The 26,434-nt window shown below is 41.1% G+C and overlaps 1 protein-coding gene across 1 annotated transcript; it reads right to left on the bottom strand.

Moving 5' to 3' along the window:
* On the bottom strand, positions 1-25,019 carry usp31 (ubiquitin specific peptidase 31). Its single transcript, XM_046835183.1, has 16 exons — positions 22,964-25,019; positions 21,118-21,249; positions 14,220-14,324; positions 14,050-14,141; positions 11,652-11,787; positions 10,279-10,426; positions 9,992-10,166; positions 7,408-7,519; positions 7,115-7,209; positions 5,351-5,428; positions 4,932-5,061; positions 4,395-4,514; positions 2,997-3,222; positions 2,736-2,894; positions 2,393-2,545; positions 1-1,812 (listed from the first exon to the last, which is right to left on the bottom strand). The coding sequence occupies exons 1-16, from the start codon at positions 23,483-23,485 to the stop codon at positions 344-346; spliced, it is 3,852 nt and encodes a 1,283-aa protein (XP_046691139.1). The 5' UTR covers positions 23,486-25,019; the 3' UTR covers positions 1-343.
* Between the last annotated feature and the right edge of the window lie 1,415 nt (positions 25,020-26,434).

Genomic DNA, 26,434 nt, shown 5'->3' with positions numbered 1-26,434 from the left:
TTAAAAAATATAAATCATATTACACAGTCTTGGGTACACCTGGTTTGAAACAGAAAAAAAAAATATATATATATATACAAAGTGCTAAGTTGGAACAACCCATTCGGAGTTTATACAGTAGTAAAGTCGAACACCGCACCCTTGCCATCGAATCGTCTCCGTGGCAGGGTAGAAAGGCGCTTCTGATAATGTACACATTTTCTTTGAGAAAAGTAAAAGTTATATGCTATATGTATATACTTGCACTCACACATGCACACGAGAACCTGTGAGAGTGGGTATAAATATCTTAGGCACATCAAAAAAATAGCTGCATTGCAGAGAAAAAAAAAAAACGACAGTTTTAAATATTATTGATGCGTCTCTGTTGCCCGGATTGCATGCTGCAGGAAAGCTTCCGGGACGAGGCAGTCTTTTCGAGGGGCCTCTTCCCGTTGACAGGGGACTGAAGGATGGCATCTGAACTGGAAGACTTGGACTTGCCTACGGGTAACAGTGAACGTTTGAGAGAGGTGGAATTTTTGGGCGTCTCCTTGTCTTCGCTGGCAGTCTTGCTAGAGAGTGAGGCGGGTGAAGAATTTCCGTCACCATCACCATCCTCTGTACTGAGCTTGGTTTGGCTGGTGGACTTAGCTGTCCTCTCACTCGCCTTCTTAGAGAGAATAGCGCTCTTGCCCAGATCGGTAGAACGGCGCGTCTCCTTTTGCCTCAGCGCGCTCTTGAAGAAGGAGAGACCTTTGTCCTCGGACTTGCTGGACCGTCGCAGGTCTTTGGATGAGATACTGGGAGACCGCAGGCTGGTGAGAGAGGAGCTGCTGCTTGAGCTCCGAACCGGCTTCCGCTCAGGCCGGCCTCCTTCTGCACCCTTTAGCGGCACTCGAGGTCTATCTGTCAGGGGACTGGCTTGAGACAATTCCCGGCTAGAGGTCCTCTCGGCCAACTTCTTTCTGCTTGATGACAAGCTGGAGCTCTTCTCCATCACCGAAGAACTTTTCTTTACCGTGGGTGAGGGGGAAGCGGACGACAGAGGGGTTGGGGTCAGACGCTGCCTTGTTTTTGCGGCTCCGGATGGCGATGCTGCATCTGGGGACTGGGAAGACTCCTTCTTCGATGGGGTTCCAGGAGAGATGGCTTTCGCCTTGGCAGAGTCACTTCTCTCTTTCAAATTGGTCACTTTGGCACCTTTCCCTTGAGAGCTGGAAGACACTTGGGAAGAAGGAGACTTTTGGGTGGCTGAGGTGCTTTGGCGCTTCTTAGACAGCTTCTCTTGATCCCCTTTTGTCTTGGTCGAGGTCTTTTTGGAACCAGACACCTCTGTCTTTGACACAGAGCCTCCTGAACTCTTGTGCTTTGGCTCCTTGGAAGGAGTCCCATGCACATTCTGGTCCACAGCAGTAATCTGGTTGTTGTTGTCCAACGGTTCTCCTTTCGAGCTCTTCTTGTCAGCCGCTGTGGGAGCCCTGGAGTAGACCTCGTCAGTGTTCCTTTTACAGCCATCATCACTGCTGTTTCCTTCCATCATGGCAAGCGGGGCTTTGCTCCCGGTTTGGCGCTCCTGCCTGCTGTAGCTCCCGAAGCATGACGTCGACACCTTGTCGTCACAGGCCTCTCCGATCCTCTCTAGCGGCGGCGACGAACGCGAGTCTAAAGAAAAGCGCGAGGGCGAGCTTGACCTCATCTGAAGCTTGGCAGACAACGACCAGGAGGGCTTCATCCCGTTCTCACTGAAGGTTAGCGGGCTAGCTATGGAGGATCTGGAAGACAAGCTCTGACGTTGAATGCTTCTCACAAAGGGTCGGGTGGAGAATCCTCCTTGATGAAAAGGGAGAGAGATTTAAACTAATGCGCTGATACCAGAACTGAATGGAAAGAGCAGCAGCATGCATTTTGCCTTAACTGAACGAGGAGACCGATTCCCGTGTTAATGCTAGAAAGCTACAGGAGGGAAAGTAGAGAGAGTCATCATGGAGACAATTGCAGACATTTTGAGACTGAGATCATTAATCATTAGTATTTTTTTTCCCCAAAGACCACGGTTGTTTCACAGTGTTTCCATGATATTTCAGGAGTATTTACACAGAAAATGTTCAGCTGCAATTAAGCAGGGGCCAAAATGTGGTTAGGTATGGAAAAAAAAATCGAGTGTAACTTGCACTTCCACAGACCTCCCAAAAATTAGCCACAAGTGGACAAAATAGGATTTTTATGTACGTCAGTTGGTTTACATCTATATTTACTGGCTGTAAAACTTCTAGTCGAGTTCGACATGCCCCCGAAATGACCAAGAAACACTGCGAAAGGTGCAAGAACGTAAGTAATGCGCACAGAACACGCAAGAAATAGAATACAGTAGCGTGCAGAATGAAAAGCGCCACAGACGCGCTCTTCTCACCGTCGTCTTCGCTGCGATCTCCAGGAAACTCCATGGACTCGGCCAAGGAAGCAAGGGATGTCCGCCGCGAGGAGGCTCCCGAGGCCAGGCTGGGAGGTTTGCTGCCAGGAATCCGGTTAACCCAGTGCTCACACAGAGAGGAGCTGGTGGAGCCTGACCCAAAAAAAGCAACACATAATCACCTGACACATTCACAAAAAACAATGATTCGGTCATTCGTTGAAAAAGGCAAAAACACATCTGTGTCACTGCATTGAAAAAAAAAAACGTCTGTGAAAAAGGGCTGTGCTAGGAGTCTGTAATTCATCTTGCTGAGCATAAAGAAATGTGTAATGAGGCTCACCAGCCAAAGAGCTGTTAGCAGACCATGAAGGAATAGTTGCTCTCCTCTGGTAAAAGAGAATGTAGGCTGTTTGCTGGCACACCTCCTCATCAGCCATTGTCTGGACTTCGCTGTCATCAAAGCAGTACCATTGTCCGTCAATAGAGTTCTTACAATATGCTGTATGAGGGCGAAAAAAAATAAAAAATTTTAAACAATCCAGTTTGTTTTTTTAACCACACGATGCACATAGATCTAATGAATCGTAAGTCATGGTGCTACCTGTGTAGTGCCCTCCGTGCATGTTTCCATGGTGATTGCACACGGCATACAGGTCATACAGGTAGTCATCAGGGTTACGGCCCAGGCCATAAGGTCTTCTCCACGGTGACCAGTGCGATGGGAGACTCCAGCTGCTCTGGCTCCTTTTCACCATATGTGGAGCCATGTCCATGCCCAGCAGTGGGAAGTGCACCATATTTTGCATTTTCACCCGCCGATCTCCCTCCTGCAAGATCCAGAGGAACTGTGAGGAATCATTCTAACATTCCTAACAATAAATCACCATGCATGACATCTAAAGCCCTATTTGGATTGCTTTAGTTTAAGGGCATCTGTGATTCATTTCTGACGTGTCGCCTCAGGAATTCTATTCGGGGCAAGTGGTCACATGATTCATGACACTGTAATCATGTGATCAAAGAGACTCTGGAGCATAAAAATGCGCATGTGTAATCAAGGTGTAATTACCCAGATCGGGAGCACGGTTAGGTGTTTCTTCAGAAGCATCCATTTTTTTATTTTGTGATTTCATGATTAATATCTGGGGGAGACTAAATACAATTACAAGTAGCAACAAAACAAACAAACAAGAGTCAAGTAGGTAATCGGTGTGTAATTTTCTCCATTCGACTTGAGTAAAACACTTGACACGGCCAATCCAGGAGAAAAATCAGACTCCTGTAAAACAGGAAATTACCCTAGGGCTAAATGTAAATCCAATCCTCTTCAAATCGATCTTCAGCATTTACATTTACAGCATTTGGCAAGACGCTTTTATCAGAGTAACTTACGATTATCTTATTTAATTAATCAGCTGAAAGATAAGGGCCTTGCACAAGGGCCCAGATTTGAACCCACAACCTTTTGATCGCAAGTCCACTGAGCTGCCACTTCCCTTTGCCCAGGTATCTCAGTGCTACCCCTGATCCAAGCAACCTCTGAAAGTTCAAGTTAAATAAAGGAATAAAACATGACAGGGTGTTGTGTTACAGGAACATAATCCGCCATATTGAGTGATGCGGCCTGATGTGAAGCACAAAACGATAAATGATCATTTGAACTCACTTCTTAGTTCTAAGAGATATAAATAAATAGTTCATCTCTCTGCAGATTTTCTTTTCTTTTTTTTGTCTTTCTTATGTCCACTCTAATATGGTTTTGTATGAAAATGCCTCCTGTTAACTCTGAGATGACGATTTCAGTCGCGAAACCACAGGGCATTTTTTTAGTCATGTAACGTTGCCTATCCTCGATATTTCCACAACTTTTTAAAGAGTTGGAAAGTAAATAAACGCAAGCGGAATGGACGAAAGCGTATATTTGATCAAAAAATTTAAAACCCGAATATGTAAGATGAGTTCGTCTGTCTCCTGAGAACCCGGAGCTCTTGAGTTATACCTGTCTGAACCTCTTAAGGTGCAGGATGAGAACATCGGGCAGGGTCCAAAGGCTGAGCTTGATGCGGCCTTGCTGAAGCTGCTTGCAGTGCGGACATCGCCAGGCATCATCTGGTGCCAACTGGAACACCACACACACATCACAGGAAACGGCCATAAATAATTCAATACACATAAACTCATGCTGTAGAGCTCCTCAGTGAACAATTTTCAAAGCTTCCTTAGAAACAACAACTTTCTCTAGCGTGCGCTCGTTCCACTTAAAACAGTACGGTCTTCAAACCACGCTCCGGAAAGCCACTGAACAGGCTAACCACAGGGCTTTTTTACACTGCGTGTGGCGCAATTCCAGGGTTAAAGCCGTCCCTGTGGAACGGAACAATTTATGAAACAGCACACACAGCAGAAAGGTTGGTTCGACGCCATTTAACATCTGTTCGAGCAAATCTCAAATCTGGTTTGAAGCAAATGGAAGAAAAGAAAAAATATTATTTTAAGGCATTCCCCCCCAATGGTAGGAAAGTGGTCTGGTCATTACCTGCTCCTCTTTCGTGTAGAGCTGGAAGCACTGAGCAAGGGTACAAGCCTGGGGCTGATGGTGCTGCTCACGGTGCAGGTACACACTCTCGGCGTCAGGGATGTACTCTTCCTCCGTGTGGCCGAACAAACTGCAAGGACGAGCGATCACAAACCACTTGCATTGTGCTTACTGCTTTCTAATCACTAATCACGAACCGATTTTACTTTACACCGTGTCTTAGACGACTGCCATTTCAGTGTGGTTGCACGAATCAACAAATGTGCCAGCAAATGGGTTTTTTTTAGATGCTAAGAACATTTTGCAGGCTGTAACACGTCCCTTTAGTTCTCTAAGGGCTACATTTAAGCAGACATATGAGCAGAGAACATCAAAAAGCTGCAGGCTTGCAGAAATAGCCAGTGAAGCAAAACACTTACTAATCCTTGGTCTCTTTGTCCCACTCCACTACAATCTTGACATGAGGGGGGCCCCCTGCACCACAGGATTTGTATGCCCTGCAAAATACACAGTAGGTCAGAGGATACTATTTCAGGCTCTGGCCTGTGTGTGTCAAACACACAATGATGTACATATGGCAACAATTTAACACCCAGGATCGGTACTGCGAAAGATCTTTTTAGATCAGATATCAGAAAACTCAAATCTTATAATAAATTAAATTAAAAAGACATTCTTGTAACTGGAAATCTTGACATATAAAGACACTATTGTTTCTTTAGTTACAATTAATTGCATATTATTATATAAAAGACACCTAACTGATTTGCTTATATACCACTGGTGGTACAACATTTTCCCTTCACTTGAACTAAGAGACCCAAACCTGTTCTGGCATGACAAAGCCAGCTCCATAAAGATATGCTCTGCATGGGTTAGAGTGGAAGATCTTGAAAGGCCTGCTATAAAGCTCTGAAAAGAACCCTACTTAACACCTTTGGGATGAACCGATACACTGACTGCACCTGAGACTTCCTCACCCTGACACCAGTACCTGACTTTTACTAACACCCTTGTGTCTGAGCACAAATCTCCACAAACACACTCCAAAATCTAGTGATTTTTTGTATAAGAGGATTTAGTTAGCTCCTTTTGGTATTTTGAACAGTTTGAAGCTTTTCTTAGAAGAAAACAATTGGTGTAAAGCATTTGAGTAAATGTACTTACCATAATTTCCGGACTATTAAGGGTACCCAAATATAAGCCGCACCCACTGAATTTGACAAAGATTTTTATTTTGAACATAAATAAGCCGCAGGTGTCTACACTGAAACTAATGAACTTTACACAGGCTTTAACGAAATACAGTGTCTGTTACACGGCTTGTATCTAAACAGTAGCCTACCAAGAAAGTCATTGTTCACTTTCTTCCTCCTTCCTTTCACAACTATTTCTCTCGGGAGTTTATCTTTTGGCATCGTTGTGCGTTTAAAAATCACCATTGGTGAAGCTTTTCTCCCGATGCCGTGCAGCTCAGAACACAGGTAAAGTTTTTCATGCCCGGTTGTTTTCAGCGTGACGAATGATTCGCATTTCCTGTAGACAGTCTGAGTGAGCGGCAGGTCAAACGTCAGAGGAACCTCATCCATATTTATGATGTGGTGCGGCCCAATTCAGGGGGAGCGCATCTGATTTAATATAAAGAGTTTCATTGGTTCACCTGAACCCGTTCCGCAATTTCATTGGTCTAATGTTATGGGTCTCAGTTTTTTGGCTTTAAGCTTGTGAAACCGGGAAAAACCCAGGAAAAATCCATAAATTAGCTACTTTATTGTTTAAACCTCTTCTGGTTAAACAGTTTCGTTCTTTATACTAATATGTCTCTTGAGGTTGAGGACTAGTGCATCTTTGAGCCTATGTTCAATATGAGTAAAACACTTACGGATTGTTAAAATCAGATTCTTTAAAACGTTTACTCAGGTCATATTGGAATTGGTGATTTTTGACATGTAATGGAGGAAGTTGTGCAGTAATGTATCTATACTTTTCCTTAAGTATGATTTTTAGGTACTCGGGTACAGTATCGGACATATATAGGTAACAGGTGATGGTTTAGAATATTTACTTGAAGAAAAAAAAAGTGTTATCCTGCCGTCTCTAATAGAAAAGAGTCGAGCGAGATTTACAAAGTTTTAGAGAAGCGGCTAAAATCTGAGCTGTAATTTTCAAGGATGAAGCCCAACCTCTCCACAGTGGGGTGACACAAAGGAAATTCCTCCTGTGGTAACAAGTATGTGATCCCGACCACACCAACCACTCGCAGGCTGAAAGGCCCCACCTAAAACAAAGACGACTGGTTTTCAAACCAGAGTATGCCAAAACCAAACATACATTAATAATAACAATATGATGATGATGAAGGAGACAAAAAAACAACGGAAAAACAAATCACTGTAGCAATAAAAAGAAATTGCACACGACGATAACGAATACTTCTAAGAATGCGAATGAATCCCAGGCTGCATGGCACACTGACCTGGATGTAAACTCCTTGTCTCAACAGATGATGCATCTTCTCCAGAATGGCCTTCTGAAGAACATCCCAGGTTACAGTGCGCTCCATGTACAGTACAAATGGAAGGCCAAACCTTGGAAACAGAAAAACAAAAGCTGTAACATTTCAAACATGTTTGTGATTTGGCCTGGGAGAACCTGTGGGGTCAAGCCTTCTACTAATCTAAAAACTCTAATTTCCTAATTTTTTTTTATTTCCCCATTTGTTTGGTTTACAAATGTACTCTGGGATTCAAGTCAGGGCTTTGTTATTGATCGCCACTTGAAATCTTTTCACACTTACTGCTGACTGCACCTTCCAGTTCCAGTTGTCATAAAATCTCCATATTAATACAGTTTATGTGTTTTCTGACACCACTGTCATAAAATTGGAAAGGGTTTCATATCCTTGGGTAAAAAGAATTGTTTCTAAATTATAAGTGTTAAACAATCCTCTATTCATATTTAAAAGCAGCCTAAATCATGAATCTGATAAGCTCTTTGGTTGTTTGTAAGCCAATTAGTACAAATTACGGGGATACTTAAAGGATACTGGAAGTTCACAGTCCTGTTGCCAGCTGTGACCAAATTTTAATGTCCTCACTTAAGCCTTGACATACAGCTTTTGTGTTTCTTCCTTCTTTCTCATGATGAGAAATTGAGTAACTAAAATGTCCTCTTCTGTCATTTTACAGTGTAGACGTTCTAATTTTTCTTCTTCTTTCGGTTTTCAACCTGTCCATCACCACTGCAAAAAGGAAAGGGCTCAGAGCTGATCCTTGATGCAGTCCAACCTCCTCCTTGATCCAGTCTATCGTTCCTACTCCACACTTTACTGCGGTCACACTGTCCTCATACATGTCCTGCACCGCCCTCACATACTTCTCCGACACACCAGACTTCCTCATACAATACCACAAATCTCTCGACACCCCATCATATGCTTTTTTAAAATCCACGAACACACAATTCAACTCCTTCTGACATTCTCTATACTTCTCCATCAACATCCTCAAAGCAAAAATTACGTCTGTGGTGCTCTTCCTTGGCATAAAACCATACTTTTGCTTACAGATGGTCACCTCTTCTCTCAGCCCGGCTTCCACTATTCTTTTCCATAACTTCATGGTGTGACTGATCAACTTAATTCCCCTGTAGTTACTGTAGGTCTGCACATCTCCCTTATTCTTAAAGATCTGTACCAGCACACTCCTCCTCCAGTCCTCACGCATCCTCTCACCTTCCAAAACCCTGTTAAACATCTGGTTAAAAACTCCACTGCCATCTCTTCTAAACATCTCCATGTTTCTACTGGTATGTCATCTGGTCCAACCGACTTTCCACTCTTCATCCTTTTAATCTCTGCTCTCACTTCCTCCTTACTAATCCTATCCACTTCCTGCTTCACATCTCCACACCATCCAACCTTCTCTCTCTCTCATTTTCCTCATTCATCAGCTGCTCAAAATACTCCCACCATCTTCTCAACACTCTCTCCTCACTAGTCAACACATTTCCATCTCCATCCTTTATTGCTTTAACTTGCAGTACATCCTTCCCAGCTCGGTCCCTCTGCCTGGCCATTAGTACAAATCCTTCTCTCCTTCCTTAGTGTCCAACCTCTCATACAGCTCCTCATATGCCTTTTCCTCGGCTTTTGCCACATCCCTCTTTACCTGCTGCGGCATCTCCTTGTACTCCTGTCTACTTTTCTCATCTCTCTGCAGATCCCAATTCTGTTTTGCCAACCTCTTTCCCCTCATGCATTCCTGCACTTCCTTATTCCACCACCACATCTCCTTGTCTTCCTTTCTATTTCCAGATGTCACACCAAGTACTTTTCTAGCTGTCTCCCTTATCACTTCTTCAGTAGCTGCCCAATCATCCAGCACCTCTTCACCACCACCAAGCCCCTGTCTGACCTCTTCCCTGAATCTCACACTACAGTCTTCCTCCTTCAGTTTCCACCATCTTATTCTTTATTCAGTCCTCACTCTCCTCCTCTTCTTCTACAACTCCAAAGCCAACATACAGACCACCATCCGATGCTGTCTAGCAACACTGTCCCATGCCAACACTTTACAGTCTCCAATCTCCTTCAGGTTGCATCTCCTACATAGAACATAGTCCACCTTTGTGCACCTTGCTCCACTCTTATACGCCGCCCTATGATCCTCCTTCTTCTCAAAATAAGCATTTACGATCCTTTTAGAAAAATCTTTCACATACCTCTCCTTAAAACCATACCTACATATCACATCATCATCACCTCTGTTCCCTTCACCTACATGGCCATTGAAGTCTGCCCCAATCACCAATCGTTCTTTGCTTGCTTCACTCTCCACCACCTCATCTAATGCACTCCAGAATTTTTCCTTCCCCATCTGACAACCTTGAGACTCTCCAATTGACTTCCCAAAAATCATGATATGGAATGGGTGGAGTTGTGAAATATCTCTAGCCTGGGTGTGTTTTTGCTGTACTCGTAGCTACTGTTTGAGACAGCTATGTAAAACAAGCTTTGGTTCGGCTAGGTGCGGCTGAGTAAATGATGTTCGTGTGGTTACCTTCGTCCTTGGTGGCCAATGCAGGCTCTGTTACAGATCAATAGGATCATCTTATCAGCGCCTGCGTTTTTGTTGGGCGAGGCCGGATTCACCGCCCCTTGCATGAACGATGGGGTGCGAGGGCTGTCGTTGCCGTACTTTAGATTGTTCTGGTTAAGGTTTGCCAGGAGGCTCCCTGCAAAAATAAGGCTTTTAGTGACGCAAAATACGTTTCCATCATGCCTCTTGTTTCATCTTGTTACATATTCCATAGCACATTTCATTTAGGAGATTGAAAGTCACAGTACCTCTTTTAGATCGAAGACTTTCTAATTTGAATGTCTCTGGAGTTTCGAACGCAAAGATGGAGTCGCTTTCTTGAATGATGTCGAGATCGTCTTCATCGTCGCAGAAGGAACGGTGGAAACCGTCATAATACATTTCAGTCAGGACAAACTGCACAGACAAGAGCAGCAGACGTGTTTATATTAACACCAGAGAATGGAATAAACAAACAAATCCACACTTTTAATTAGCCTACTCCAGCTACAGTCATTAAACTGTCATTCAAGTGATCTACCACCTGCAAGAATAGGAGCATGCTTAAGACAAAACTCTCGAATGAGAATCAATCAGTAGCATCTCTGGCTTGATTTCTACAAGATTTCCTTTTTCTTACTACCTAGTGTAAGTAGAAGCCATATTATTACCTTTATCCTCCTCACCACGTGACAATCAGCTGCAAGTCATCCTCACAATAATGAGTATAAAACCCTTTTTTACTGGAATTTCAGTAAAAGTAGCTACAAAGCACTAACTCTACATTACACACAAAACAAACATGTGCTAATTAGATTCTACTACTAACTCCATACACCTACAGAGGCAGTAATAACCTCTGACTGTGTGGGTCTACGTGAAGGTTACATAACTACGTAAAACTACATAGTATATGTATAGTATATGAAATGACATGAAAAGTGTGATTGTGTGAAACCACAGGAAAATACGTGATCATGTATGCAATCAAAACTATGGAATACATGAAAATACGTGACTATGTGAAACTACATGACAATATAACTGTAAAACTGACTGACTCAATAAAATGACAGGAAAATACGTGATGGAGTGAAACGAGGTCATGTGAATGACATGAAAATTACTAACTTCGTGAAAAAACACGTGAGAACAAATGTCCGTGGGAAACTAGGACTGTGAAAGTAAGTGACTATTCGAAACGACGAGAAAATACGTGACTGAAACTACGTCAAAATAGGTGACAAGGTGAAACTATTAAAACTATTCAAACTATAACTACATATAAATACGCGGCTATGTGGAAACATACAACTGTGTGAAGCCAATCGGCTACATGAAAATACGTGACTGTGTGAAACTATGACGCAAATCAAAGCGAATAAATGAACCTATGAGAAAATATGAGAATACTTAAAACTATGCCGTGACTTCGAAGCAACAGCAAAATCAGCCACAGTGTGAAACTGTGTAACTACATGAAAATGTTACTTTGTGGATTGACATAAATGTGTAAAACAGACGGAAACAAACTGACATGAAAATACACAAAAGTATTTGAACCTAGGTGAAAATGTGACTACATAAATCTACATGACTGTGAAGCTAAAAACTGTGAAGGAAAAGGGTTCTGAATGGACACCTGGTCTGGAGGAATCTTCGTCTCACGCGAAACGGCCTCTCTGAGCCTGGAGACGGTGCTGTTGAGGGGCACGGCCACGCCGATCCTCATGCAGTGAGAGTACTTGCCTTGATACACCACTGTCACGTACAGGGGCCTGAAGGTGAACACAGCAACACTCTTACAAGTAGCACACAGCAGAGAGTACTATATATATAGTGGTGATTCCAGAAACCTGTTCACTTGTGTTTCTCACTTATATTTTACTCGGTTGAACTTGGGAAGAATTCGAATAACAGATTCAGACACACCCATGACAACTTATTTATTTATTGTATTTCCAATACACGAGACCCTATCAAATAGACACTTCTTTTCTGAGTTTGTAGAAAAGATGTCTTGCACAAACCTTTCAGTTTTTTTCAGCAGAAGGTAAAACGCCAACACGTGCGAAGGAACTCGCTGATTGAAATCTTATCTTACGCATTTTTTTGAGCCGGTATGAGAACACGTCACGTCTATAAAGCTTGAGATTGCCCACGAGTGCATTTTGGTTGTTTCCACAGCTCGAACAGTTTTCAGTATTTTTGCTCCCATTTTTTTTTTAGGTTTTTTTCACCAAAGATCCAACGAGGTCTGTAAGTCAGACAGTGGTAAAAAGTGCTGATGAAATTTTTCCTTGAATCTACAGAGCCCAATTTGCTTATTCTGGAGCAGATTCCCTCAGACTGGTGTTGCAACAATAAGTTTGCAGCTCGGTGCTGTGAAATCTTTTTACTGGGTGCACATTCAGACCTGCAAACCACCGGGTGCGATCCGACAAGACCCATGTTAGCACATGAAAAAGAGTGAAGGAGGAAAACAATCCCTCAAAAAAAAAAAACTCTAGTAAGAAGTCGCAAAACCAGCAGCTTCACCACCTGCCTTCACTCTGTGTGTAACCACAATCACTTTAGGAATGTGGCTCAGGGTTGAAGAACCTCCACCACGATCCTGCCCAGTTAAACAGTTTTCCTTTACCTCTGGTCATCATTTCACTGTAATGAATTGCCCTTATTGCACTGGAGGGATAATGTGCCCTAAATCACTAATCACTTTCCTAATAGTGGGACATCTTTAATCATTAATTTGCAGTAATAAATAGAAGTTAAACATAGAATCTGCACCAAAAATACATTTTATATATATCTATCTATCTCAGGGCTGTTGATCAATTAAAATATTTAATCACATGATTGTCATGAGTACCTTTAAAGTTTTGAATACTCTAATCAACATGAGCACGGACAAATATGGATGATTTATGAAAATCTATGTTTATTATTAGCAAAACCAAACTTAACTTAAATCATGAAGACAAAATATTCCTGTACATATTTTAAAGTAATTATGAGGTTTTAAATTACGTAAATCATCAGGACATCAAACGGAACCTTTGCTATGTTTCCACACGGATGGTTTTAATTGCCGGATGTGTGCATCATGGCGGATTTTGGTGCTTGATTTGAGACTTGGCGACTTGGTCAGTAAAACAAATGTTAGTGCTTAAAAATTTTTTTTTTTTTTTATATCTGAGAAAAGAAAGGATGCTGTGAATAAATGTGTTTTGTGTTGCAGGTTTTAGTTTAGACTTTTTAATATTTATTTATTTATTTATATTTTTAATAGAAACAAAAACACGCGCTGCATTAATCGCGTGTTAATAAAATTTGTGCTGTTAAAATTAATGAATTTTAAAAAGACAGTACCTGACTACTAACACCTTTGTGACTGATTAAACAGAAAGCTCCAGAAGCACACTACAAAATCTAATCGCTAATTTCACACCTGAATAACAAAATGAACAGAAATACAGAGTGAAGGCTTTATTTTTTTTAAATAAATAAAATAAATAAATAAATAAACTAAACATAAAACCCCTAAACAGTTCAAGAAACAGTAGTACAGTTGGCTACATCACTTCGTATGCATTTTCTTAAGCCTTTGTAGTCACACAGAGGTCATGCTAATCGGTGAGTATTAGCATGAATGAGGCCCACCCAATGTCTTTGGCTGGCTTGCTTTCACACACACACACACACACACACACACACACACACACACACACACACACACAAAAAAAGCAAATTCAATCACGCAAGGCAAACACGTCTTCAACTGAAAACCCGTTTGTCCTCTGCATAAAGGAGTGATCTGCTAACAGAAAAACGGGTTTGCAAACAAAAGGCCAAGACTTCCTGCTTCCTGCATTCTTGCCCCAAGCCTGTACACAAACCCAGCAGCTAATCACAGTCTCATTAGCAATGCAGAAATCACAATTAGCACGTCATTTCTGCGACGTTCTGCCGTGTCCTAACCCTGAGTGAGCGCACGCAGCTCATTACTTTACCATACAAAAACGAAATAGGTGTTCACTCACCGAGTATGAGGTAACGGGATAGGAAGCGAGATGCAAAGAAAAGGATCAAAAGTGTTGCTCTGCTTCTGGCAGTGTGGGCAAGTGGTGAAGATCTGCATGTTGAAGAGGAAAAGAAGAGAAATGAAGGCATTTCCACTGAGTGAAACCAAGCAGCACAAAACGAGCAAAACGCTATTATACCTGTACTGTGCCTGAAACAGCTCCTGGACAAAAGAGCCAGCTGACAGCGGGGGTGAAGGTCCCTCTAGCGCTCCATCATCTTCCTCTATCGGAGGCTAGAAGAAGGAAAACAGAAAAAAAATGTTGTAGCTGCACATTTAATCAGGGTTGTACAATATCAGTAAATGTTATTTTGTTTGTTTTCACAAGAACATGGCACAGGGGTAAAAGGGTTTATGTAGATTAAACTCTCATTTAGAAGAATGATCCGGGCTTATAATGGACCCCTGAGGTGTACCGTTGCATTGTGCTTATCTATTAGCAAACAATTTCTTATTAAGGGCGTGGTAATACACCCCAGTTATAGTGTGATTTAAGCAGTGGTGGACGAAGTACACAAACCATGTATTTGAGTTAAAGGAGCGATACATTAGGTAAAATATTACTCAAGTAAAAAAGTGCTCCCTTTAATCTTTCACTTGAGTAAAAGTACAAAAGTATTTGCCTTTAAATGTACTTCTAAATGTATTCAAAGTACTATGATTTATTATGGCTATAATGTTCCTATTATCATTTTTGTCACAAGACTCTTGTTTAATCAATGCAGTTTATGAGCACATCAATACAGCACAACAATCTATTAATAGAATGATACTAATGAGTCAAACACTGATTAATATCTATTCAAATTATCATGAGCCCAAAACCTTTTTTTCCCCCAACTGCTTTAAAAAAAATCACGGAAATAAGGCCACGGGTGTAGTGGCGAGTTCGAGTCAGGAGTTTCATCCGTCATTTATTACTTTCAAATTGTTCTGCTTGCTGTTGTGCTGATGCTAAATTGTCATTGTAGTTTTTATCCACTCCTAAATAAAAAGGAATGACTGATTTCACAAAATGTAGTTAAGTGAAAGTATTTGCCTTTGAAATGTAGTGAAATTAAAGTATGAAATAAATGGAAATACTTCTGTAAAGTACAGGTACGCAAAACGTACTGTCCACCACTGGATTCAAGTCAAAATCTGACAAATTGCCTTTGTATAAGTAAAAAAACCATAACGATGCAACGTACAGAGGTTACTATATATTCCCAATGTCTAAGAAAATAATACATAAATAACTAATATATATATATATATATATATATATATATATATATATATATATATATATATATATATATATATAGACTGTAACAGAAATAGAGCTCGAAATCAGCTAAAGTGTACTTTGAAATAGATGAAGAATCCATTAATGTGCCCACTATCATTCTGACACAATTCTCCTTCATCCATTATTCAATTATGCACTCATGTGGCAGCAGTGCAATCTTTAAGATCTATATAGAAAAGTGCACAATTGTAAAGATCTAAAGAATGGGGGAAAATCTCAGTGATTGTAGCACAGGTTTGGTGTCAGATTCGAGCATTCAGAAGCATCCAATTAACATAAATAGGTGACGAAAATAAATCTTGCACCGAGCGACAAATCTGTGGCAACACCACTTTGAAAAAGATGGCCAGGCTGGTTTCGAGCTGACGGGAAAGCTATGTATATTTAACATTCACTCTGTTCAACCACGGTGAGTATGTTTACTTTGAGGGGGATAGGCTACACTAAAGTAGAAGACATTGGAAGAACAAGAATTGGAATCTGAGGCTACAGTGGGCACAGTGGTTCCCCAAACCGGACGGATGAACATGCCTATAATCCCTTAAAACTAGTGGTAGCCAAATGCTCTGACATCTGCGTAGAAAAGTTGATAAAATTAAAAAGTGCTGCAGACTTATAACAAATGACCCATGACCCAGTTACAGACAACTAGACAAGCGCTAAAACACAGCTTCTTGTTTAGCTGCTTTGCAAAGCCACTGCTAAGTAATCATCTCAAACGCTATAGGCTGTTGTGGAAATTAGTCAAACCATTAGGTACACCCCCCTTCCTAGCTTGGATGATCCGATCAAAATTGGGGACTCAAGAAGGACCAGCAGTGACCACTTATGATTGCATTCTGTGACTCAAGTTTTGCCAAATGCACAATAAGGGAACTCCATAGCACTTAAATACAAGTACAGGTTGCTACACAGCGTTTCCTTTCTAATTAAATGATTGGATGCACCAATGGATCGATGAAAGCTGTGCCATCTAAAAACGTTGAAGGGAGTACAAACTAAAGCAGTGTTGTGTCAAGACCTGTAGCAAACTGTAATAAATCTTACACTATATGGACACAAAATTGTGAACATCTGACCATAAGATCCGTATGGCGTAAAAAAAAAAAAAAAAGATTTAAGCCCTCATTTTCTGTTATAATAAGCTCAACTCTGAGAGTGAGACTGAGGAGGAGTGGGATGCTGCCAGCATTACAATTAATCCCAAAAGTTGAGGTCAAAGCTTTATTGCAGGCCTTCCACTTAAACCCATGGAGCTGGCTTTGTGCACAGGGGGATTGTCATGCTGGAACATTTCTGGGTCTTCTATTTCAAGTGAAGTGAAAATTGAATGTTACCACATCCAAAGACAATTGTGTGCCCCCAACTTTGTTGTAAAATTCAGATGCCCTCAATACTATTGTTTGTTTAATGTCATTATCATTATGATGCCTTATCATCACTCTTATTTATTTATGTTATTCTTTATTTTGCAGGTTTCTCATGAATCTCTTTATTTACTGCATAGACATGTCTCCAAACTCTGTGTTTCAAGCTCACCCACTTGTTTTGTGCTTATGGGTTATTCGACTCAAAGCCTTTAATGTGGTAACGCTTTAATAATGGTTATTATTCAACAATGCCGTCAGACGCCTACAGACATCATACTCAGAACATGCTCCTTCCAAAGGCCAAGCCCATAACTGCTAAACGTGTCGACTGTTGGCTGAAAGCTTTAAAGAGAAACGTAGTTCACCGGTCTACTTAACATCACTGTAGTACGCCTGAAAATCTTGAATAGTTCTACCAAGAAACCAGATGAGCAGAAATGGTTTGGCTCTGAAGTGCCTTCAATAACGTAAGATACACAAGTGATTATTCCGCAGCTGCTCTTATAGTTCTTTCCAGAGACACATGCATGTGTCTTGTATATATAAAACAAACTAGGTGATTTAATGGTATGAAGGATCGTTTTGACCGAACACATGTAAATATACAGATGTGCTACTTTAATTTCCTTCCAAAAAAAATGTCTCTCTTAGCACGAGTCACAGCTTTACACACTCGTCATGGAGCCTCTTAGTTTCTCCAAAAATATTTAGCTGAAATGCTTTGCTATGCCTCTTCATCCCAGAGCAGTTCAGTAGGATTTAGGTGCGGTGACTGTGCAGGTCATTCCATTATTATATATATAAAAAATGTAAAATACAAAAAAATAAACACTAGCTGACTGTTTGCTCAAAATAACACTTCAAGACATATGCTTCAGGTCATGGTTTTCTTGTACAGTGATGTTTGTTTCAATTCGCTGCAGTCCAGTTGGAATTGCATGGTGTTTGAATGTAAAATGGTAGCCATGTTGGTTTAGCGTAGCTATCAACCCTATATGTATATAACGAGTTAGCACGTTTAAATATAAACAGAAACTTGTGAAGTTGAATGTGACCTAGCTACATGTACTTTTATTTATATTGCTCTAGGTAACAGTTCGAGGAAAATTAATACGGTTAAATGATCTGTCGCATATAAACAAAAAGAACCGGCATGTATCTCTCAAAAATGATAAAAGATTAGGTGTTTCCAAACGTTTTACACAGACGTGGAGAAGGTGAATTGTGTTTGGGGAAAAAAAAATCTAAATTAATCTGATAAACACATGAGCACAAATGTTATGTGGTCACGAGTTTTAAAAGTCGTCTGAATGTCAGGAAGTGAATGGGACATTTCTAAATAAGAGGTCTGGTCATATCACTGCAGATTGGCGTTGATAAAAGTGTAAACAGTGCGCTCGTCTCCTCCTGTTCGGTCTTGGTTCGGAACAGATTGATGGCTGACACACGGCTCTGCTTTACTAGCGTTGTGCCGGTACAAGCTGGACTGTAAATCAACTCATTTGCCAACTACTCAGCTGATTGAGATCTCAGGCTCTGAATTTAAAAAAGAAAGGTCGATGCAAATATAGAGTGGTTCTGTCATCAAAAATTAAACAACAACAACAGTGTGTATCCGGCCTTGATTCATCCCTATAACGTGGAGCATCAGCACTGAGAATGACTGAAGAAAATAAACACAATAATTAGAAGGCATTGTTTCATGCATTCTATATAAACTCGCATGACTTGCGCTCAGTCAGCGTGGCCAAGAACCTCCTACTTTAACAGAACGAAAGCGTCTGAGTGACATTAGAAACCTGTAAACAGCTTCAGGATAATCTCTAAGGCCAGGATTCTAAAAACGAGAACATTGTGAACCTTTAACATTGTTGTCTCCCAAATCTAATCACTATCCACTATTCAGAAACCTGAGATGGGTCACATATCAGACTGGTTTGCTGCTATATAATTAGTAGCTTAATAGTTTGACACACAAATCAGAAATTATAATGATAACTGGATTTCCAAACTAGCGCCCAAATAAAAAGTGTTGGAAAAACTTGGCCCAAATTTGGTCAGAATGTTCCTTAGACCACTTTTTAACCAGGCTGTACTATGAGTGACCATACAAACCAACAAAACGTAAGTAAATTTACTTTAATTTTTTTAAATAAATGAACATCTAAAAATGAAGAGAAGAAAAAGAACACAAAATCATGCAAATTTTTAAATTGTCCTAAAAAAGATTTGAATACAACATGATTTTCCATTCAGCTGCTTCAAGTGAGTTTGCAATATTTCTTTTTAATGGCTTATTAATGATTCATTGATGATTTATTAATCATTAATATTTCATTCAAAAAATCAGAAAAGTGTATTGTGAATTTATCACAATATTGGGATCAGATTATATACACACACATCTATATGGAGATGTATTGGGACACCTGACTTTTCCAGTCATATGTGGTTCTTCCTCAAACTGTTACCACAAAGTCGGAGGCACACAAGTGTATAAGATGTTTTTGGATGCAAGAATATCACTAGAACTAGAAGACCCTAATCTGTTCCAGCATGACTCTAACCCCTGTGCACAAAGCCATCTCTATGCTCTGACCTCTACCCTATTAAACACCTCTGGGATAAATTTGAAACACTGACTGCACCCCAGGCCTCCTCACCTCACCTACATCATACCTGACTTTACTAACACCCTAGTGGCTAAATGATCTCCACAAGCACACTCCAAAATCTAGTGGAACATCTTCCCAGAAGGGTGGGGGATATTATAACAGCAAAAGGGGAGTAAATGTGTAATAGGATGTTCAAACAGAAAGTGAAGAATGAATCAGAAGAGCAATAGGACAGCTTTACATCAAACATTGCATTCAGCATAACACAATAAGAGACAGAGTTTATAAGAGGACGGGTTGTTGGTGCGCATCTGTGACCAGTACACTGAGCCTTTGCGGTGTATCAAGAACCACGGTATCCAGGGTAACGCTGGCATACCACCACGAAGGACGAATCACATCGAACAGGAGCAACGGTCGACTGCCGCAGGAGACTCTACACCATACTATTAAATTATTGTGATCTAAAAATGTTACTATGGTTACAACTGTTTAGAATGTAGCACATTCTTTTAAAAAAGCTATTAGACTGACAGGAACAATCAAAGTTTCAGCCAATCAGAATCAAGTATTCGGACTGACTATATTATAGTAGTTCAACTTACAAATACAAAATCATAATCAGCATTATCTAGCAAGAATGGCTGATCATACAATTCATTTCTTTCCATTTTCGAGAAGACAAACAGCAGTGCTAAACTGAAAATACATAGGCTAATACAAACAGTGAATGAATACACCTTTAACTAAATGACCAGATGACTACACACTACCTTATGACAAAAGAAATTATAGTGCAATGATTGGAGAGTTGGTTAAAGAAACACATTGCACATGGGTATGACGTTGCACAAAGTAAAGGAACAATACTGTAGTAGAAAATAGTCTACTACAGACTGAGGTTAAAGGAAGAAGTTTAGAATCTTTCCACAAGCTCCGCTCCTTATTTTTACCATTAACCAATTACTGATCACCATCACTGAGCAACACTGTTAATGATCAGTAACAATCACGTTTGTTTATTGGCTGTCAATACAATTAACAATTAACCAATCACTGCTCACCAATTTAACCATCCACCAATCACTGCTCACCAATTTAACCATCCACCAATCACTGCTCACCAATTTAACCATCCATTAATCACTGCTCACCAATTTTACTATCAACCAATCACCGATCACCATCACTGAGCAACACTGGTAATCATATCAATGTTCAGTAACAATCTCTTTTGTTTATTAGTTGTCAATGCTCACCAATTTAACCATCAACCAATCACTGCTCACCAATTTTACCATCAACCAATTACTGCTCACCAATTTAACCATCAACCAATCACTGCTCACCAATTTAACCATCAACCAATCACTGCTCACCAATTTAACCATCAACCAATTACTGTTCACCACTGTCCCAATAACCCATAAACTGATTACCACTGTCCCAATAACCAATCACTGATCACTGTTGTGTCCATCAACCAATCACTGTTGTCCCTAATAATCCATCAATGGGAATCACTGTTCCTTATAACATTCTCTAATGGCATATCAATGACCAATAACAATTTCTAGTGTTTATAATGCCGTTCAGATCCATGTCTCCCACTCACTGTCATGTTTACTAAAAAGCAAGAGAGATGTGTGTGTACTGGACTCAGAACAAAACAGGATCGAACTAAATAAAGAGTTTGATGTGTTTATCAAAGCAATTTTACCCATTCCTCCATCACTTCCAGCACAGCTTACCTTTATAGAAGGTCTGTTATGGCCGATGTTGTTCAGGTCCTCGTGCACACGGTCCAGTAGCCAGAGAAGGAATTCCTGAGCATCGTGCTGAGCATTTCCCCTGTACTGCAAGGCTCGCTTCGCCACCGAGTTCTGGACAAAACAAAAGCGACACGTTACACAGAGTCCAGGCCTGACAGCCCAACATGCATGTCTATTCCACCTGGAGTCTTCAATCTGATTGGTCAGGAGGTGTGTGTTATTTCTGTATAACCACACAGATCTGAATCTACAGCCTTTTTGTAACATGAACAGCAGTTTTAATGAGAGAAAGAAAGAGACAATGAAAGAGAGAAAGAAAGAGAGAGATGAGTGGGGGAGATGGGTGACACAGAGAAAGGCAAAGAGGTGGAAAGAGAGAGAGAGTAAAAGAGAGAATTGGATAGGGAAGGGGAGAAAAAGAGAGCATGTGCAAGAGAGAGAGAGAGAGAGAGAGAGAGAGAGAGAGAGACAGGCTGTTTATTGCAGCTATAATGTGAGAAAGAAAAAAAAATCATCTCTCCATTATTCCTAATAACCAATAACTGATCTCCATCCACTATTCACTGATCATCGCTGTACTCATCCATAACATTCATTCTGTTCTTTATGGTTTACTTCAAGTCTATTTCCAGATTCTTCACATGCACTGCTTCATTTCTTCTGCTTTCTCAATTAAAACAGCAGACTTTCCTAAACCAGTTTGTGCCACTTTGACCAAAGATGATGACTTATTATGAGAAATACATTTAAATCTATTATTTTCTTTTATATGAAACTCTTTAGTTATTCTATATTTAATAATCTTCCTGTTTTTTTATGTATAATATATATATTCTTTAATTATAAACTTTTTATAGCATCAATCATAACAATTTGCTAAAAGTATTTTGCACCGACTCGTTGTACATTTTAGCCCAACACGCGATACTGTCAAAAGTATGTGGACACCCGCCCATCCTAGACATATACACTTGTTGGCCATTTCATTTCCGGATTTATTCCCCTCTGCTCCACTCTTCATGGGAAGGCCTTTTCGCTTCGGTTTGGAGCGTAGCTGCGGGGATTTGTGTTTGTTCGTCTACAAGAGCATTAGTGTGGAGATCTGGGGGTACGGTCGGTGTTCTGCGTTATCGCAAAGCAATAAAAAAACCAAAGATATTCACTGGGGTTAATGACAGGGCTCTGTGCAGGACATTCGAGTTTTTCCACTTGAATCTGAACACAACACGTCTTCATGACGTTGGCTTTGTGTTCGAGCCGTTGTCGTGTGTTCGAGTCTCTTAATTACAGTGAAGGGTAGTTGTAAGACTTTTTATATGATTGTGGTAATGTTTTTGGGAAGAACCACTTAGAAACCGTGAAGATGGCCTACAGTCTGGTACTTAGGTTTCCATCAGTGACGTTAAAAGCTTCGTTCGATCAACTCGCATATTGCGGCATTTGGCGAACGCCCTTCTCCAGAGTGACTTACAAGTGAGCAGATGAAGGATAAGGGCTTCGTTTAGGGGACCAGGATTTGAACATACGACCTTCGAACCACTGGACATACGAGTCCAATGCCTTTTCCACTGAGCTACACATTCCCCCACCTTACAGGTTACACAAAAGCACTTTTAGAGATTCACAGTTGGAGTCTTCATATCAAGGAGACTTTCCATCCCATCAGCAATACTGTCTCATTCATTAGGGATAAGATTTATTATTTAAAATGTCATATTCTGAAGCTTTGCATTTCTTTAAAGCCTTTTGTCGTGACAATATTCATTGTTAAAATTGCTCTCGTCTACATACCTGTATACTGTGCAACCCAGACCCTTCGACTCACCTTGAACTCTCTGCTCTGCTGAGGAGTGTATTCAAAAGTCCACAGAGCTCGGACCAGTCCTGCCAGCTGCTCCGTCACTTCTCCTTTCTCTTTCCTGGGAGGATGAACTCCGTTGGCTTTGGGTTTATCTTCCTCATCAGTTTGGCCACGAAACTGCTCGAGCGCCAAGTACTCGGCGAAGAGCTCCGTGTTGCTCAGACACTGCAGGATGGCGTTCATGAAGCACGTGTTGCCATGGTTCTTCAGACCCGACACGCCGGGCACTTTGTCCCGACCGAGGAAGCCGCCGCAGTCGCTGTCGTCGGAGGCCACCGATCCCTTGCCTTCGTTTTTGAACGCGGCAAATCCTCCGTCGTCCTTTTCTCCTTCGGGTGGCTGGAGCTCCGATCCGAAATGAGACAAAGTGGACAAGGTCTTGAGCACTCTGCTCATAAAGCTGCCCACGGACCGCACCGAGCCTCTCCTGAACAACTTCTTCCCGAGGCCGGACTTCTTCTCTTTGCCTGATGCTTTGCTCGACATGGCAGCAGATTTTACAAATTACTAGGCAGTTGTTTAGAAAAACAAAACGAAAAAAGTCAGTGCTGTCTGCAAGCTGCCATATTATCTAACGGCAGCTGAGCTGATCGATCACCTCACCCTGGTTATGACACTGATTTAAAGGTGCATTAGGTTAAACTTTTTGCTTTAGCATAGGTTAGATGGGTTCATCATTTGAATGATTCAATACCATGTAGCTCCACCCACTGTAGGAGGGTCTATAAAATGATTGACAGGACGCTGATCTGGACACAAACAAGCCTTCAGGGCTGGAAAAATTGTTCATTGAGTTTTCTCAGCACCTTTTTAGTACACTTTATATAAAGCTGAGGCCACGTGCAACTTATTTTAGCAGGTCCTACATATTTTCTTGGTTATTTGTACAGAATTAGGAAGAAAATAAAACAACTTATTACACCTCTAAAGTCTTCTGGGTGCACAGCAGGTCAGCTGGAGGTCTGATAATGGCCATTGTACAGCAGGATTAGTGTAGGTCCAGGATGTTCTGTTATCACCCAGGAATATCCAGAGACATAAAGAGAAGGTGTATCATCAGATCACTGTGGTGAGATCTTGGTCCCGGAGTTGCACCATGTAAAAGGAAAGCTGGAAACACAGCCCATGTCGTTAGCATGATGCCATGATGATGACTGGAGCCCTGAGCAGCCCGGAGAAGTTCTTCAGGAAGCCGGATTGCGGTTCAGATCCGAGCTGCTCCACGGAGCGGTGCGCGGCGGTGGTGGTGGTAGCGGCGGCGAGGGCAACAACACGGCCGACCGAGACTTGTCCCTGTCCCTGTCCTCTCAGGGTCACTGTCCATCCTCATGCACGGGCATAAAACACTCAATCACTCGATCCCTTCATTTAGCATTAGCTACCTAGCTTTGACTGCATTACTGCAATGCAACCGCACCCGGGAAACCGTTGGAAATGCTAACACCGGAAAGCGATGCTAGCTCAGTCCTAGCAACCGCGATTCGGCGCGTGCATATAAAAGAGTTACTATAGAAATAGCGGCTGTTATGACTTATTTAGCATTTAATCCGTTGCTAACGCTAATGCTAGGGCTTAGCCGACGGCTTGGCTTCGGTGCAATCAGGGCAGACCTGCGACTGCGACTTTCCACGACGCGTCCACGAGCACCGCTTCAGCACCCCGGTATCATCCACAAAGACACGTGCTGCTGTTGTTGGTGGTTTGCTTCTCCAGGCGGCTTATTGTAAATCCGTGGAGCAGGTCGAGCTCGCGCCGTTTGGTGCGTGTGTGTGTATAAAATCACTGACACTGCATTGGGGCGTTGGGGTGATGACGTCACCGCCCGGGCCGGCCCGGCATGGCATGGGTACATCCAGTGTTTCCCTGACAGTGAGGTTCTCCTGCTCAGGTTCTACTGACTAACACCAGAAACCCCTCAAAGTCTGAAGGCATCAGACCACTTTTATATGTCCTTCTTACCTACCTAAAAAACAGACTGCAATGTTCATGTATGCAGTATTCATTTGCTTTCACTGGGACTCGAAATAGATTTTCTTTTAAATATCATAACATTATGACCTTATAACATCATGACAGGTGAAGTGAATTACACCGTTTATCTATTTATCATGGCACCTGCTAGTGGGTGGGATTTATTAGGCAGCAAGTAAACACTTTGTCCTCAAATTTGACGTGTTAGAAGCAGGAAAAATGGGCAAGTGTAAGGATTTGAGTGTCTGACAAGGGCCAAATTGTGATGTCTAGACGACTGGGTCAGAGCCTCTCCAAAACTGTAGCTCTTGTGGGCTGTTCCTGGTCTGCAGTGGTCAGTATCTATCAAAAGTTCCCCAAGAAAGGAACAGTGCAGGCTAATGGAGGTCAGGTCAAAACTTGACCAAAAAACAATTTTGGCAGGTGGTGATAATGTTATGCCTGGTTGGTGTATACATTGGAGCACAGTTACGTTGTTTTTGCATTTCGCAGCAATGATAGGAAACTGGGGTCAGACATGATACAGCCCCCCTGGAGTACAAAGAGTTAAGGGCCTTACTCAAGGGCAATCAATAACCCAGAACATTAAAAACTGAGGCAATGTGGCAAAGTGACCTCCATGGAGTGGTGTGTTAAGGTTAGAGTGGATAATCTTTAATGTCCTAGACTGAGCCTTGACCTCAGACCTCAGACCTCAACCCCACTGAACACCTCATTTTTTGTAGGGCAGAAGCATAAACAGCAGTACTTTTTTTCAAAACAGGGATAAATACATTATTATCTGCCACACAATATACATTTAATTTACATATAATTTTCTTTCTTTTTTATTCTACAATTTGTACATAATACAAACAAGCAAACAAAACTATATATATATATATATATATATATATATATATATATATATATATATATATATATATATATATATATATATATATATATATATATATATATAAATAATAATAATTTCTTGGGGAAGGTCAGATATATGCTTTATAATTTGTCTCCTTAATAAAGGTTGTTAATTGTATGTTCTTATTATATAGTACATATTTTTCTAGTATGTAATTGGGAGAAGTAAGCAAGGGAATTTACAATACAATTTATTATTTCTTTATTTTATTTATTTTTTTAGTCCGGCTATAATTGCCTTGCAGTGCATATTCATTCCACTTAGATCAGAATTAAGTAAAAACATTTTTTTGAAGACAAGATAGAAAGAAATATTTCTCATTAGATGATTGACATTTCCTAGAAATATTGTAGAGGTGGTTCAGAGGTTAAGACTCTGAGATACTGATCATGAGTTTAACCCCCACTACTGTCAAGCTGCCGTTAAACAAGGCACTTAACCCTATCTGCCCCCATGGTGCTGTATCATGGCTGACCCTGTGCTCTGACCCCAGCTTCCTGACAAACTGGGATATGTAAAAATTACACTTTTGGATTAATAAAGTA

The sequence above is a fragment of the Silurus meridionalis genome, chromosome 22, assembly GCF_014805685.1.
Source record: "Silurus meridionalis isolate SWU-2019-XX chromosome 22, ASM1480568v1, whole genome shotgun sequence".
In the NCBI taxonomy this organism is placed as follows: domain Eukaryota; kingdom Metazoa; phylum Chordata; class Actinopteri; order Siluriformes; family Siluridae; genus Silurus; species Silurus meridionalis.
Note: the sequence above shows the minus strand (reverse complement) of the source record. Positions and strands in the feature narration are given on the sequence as shown.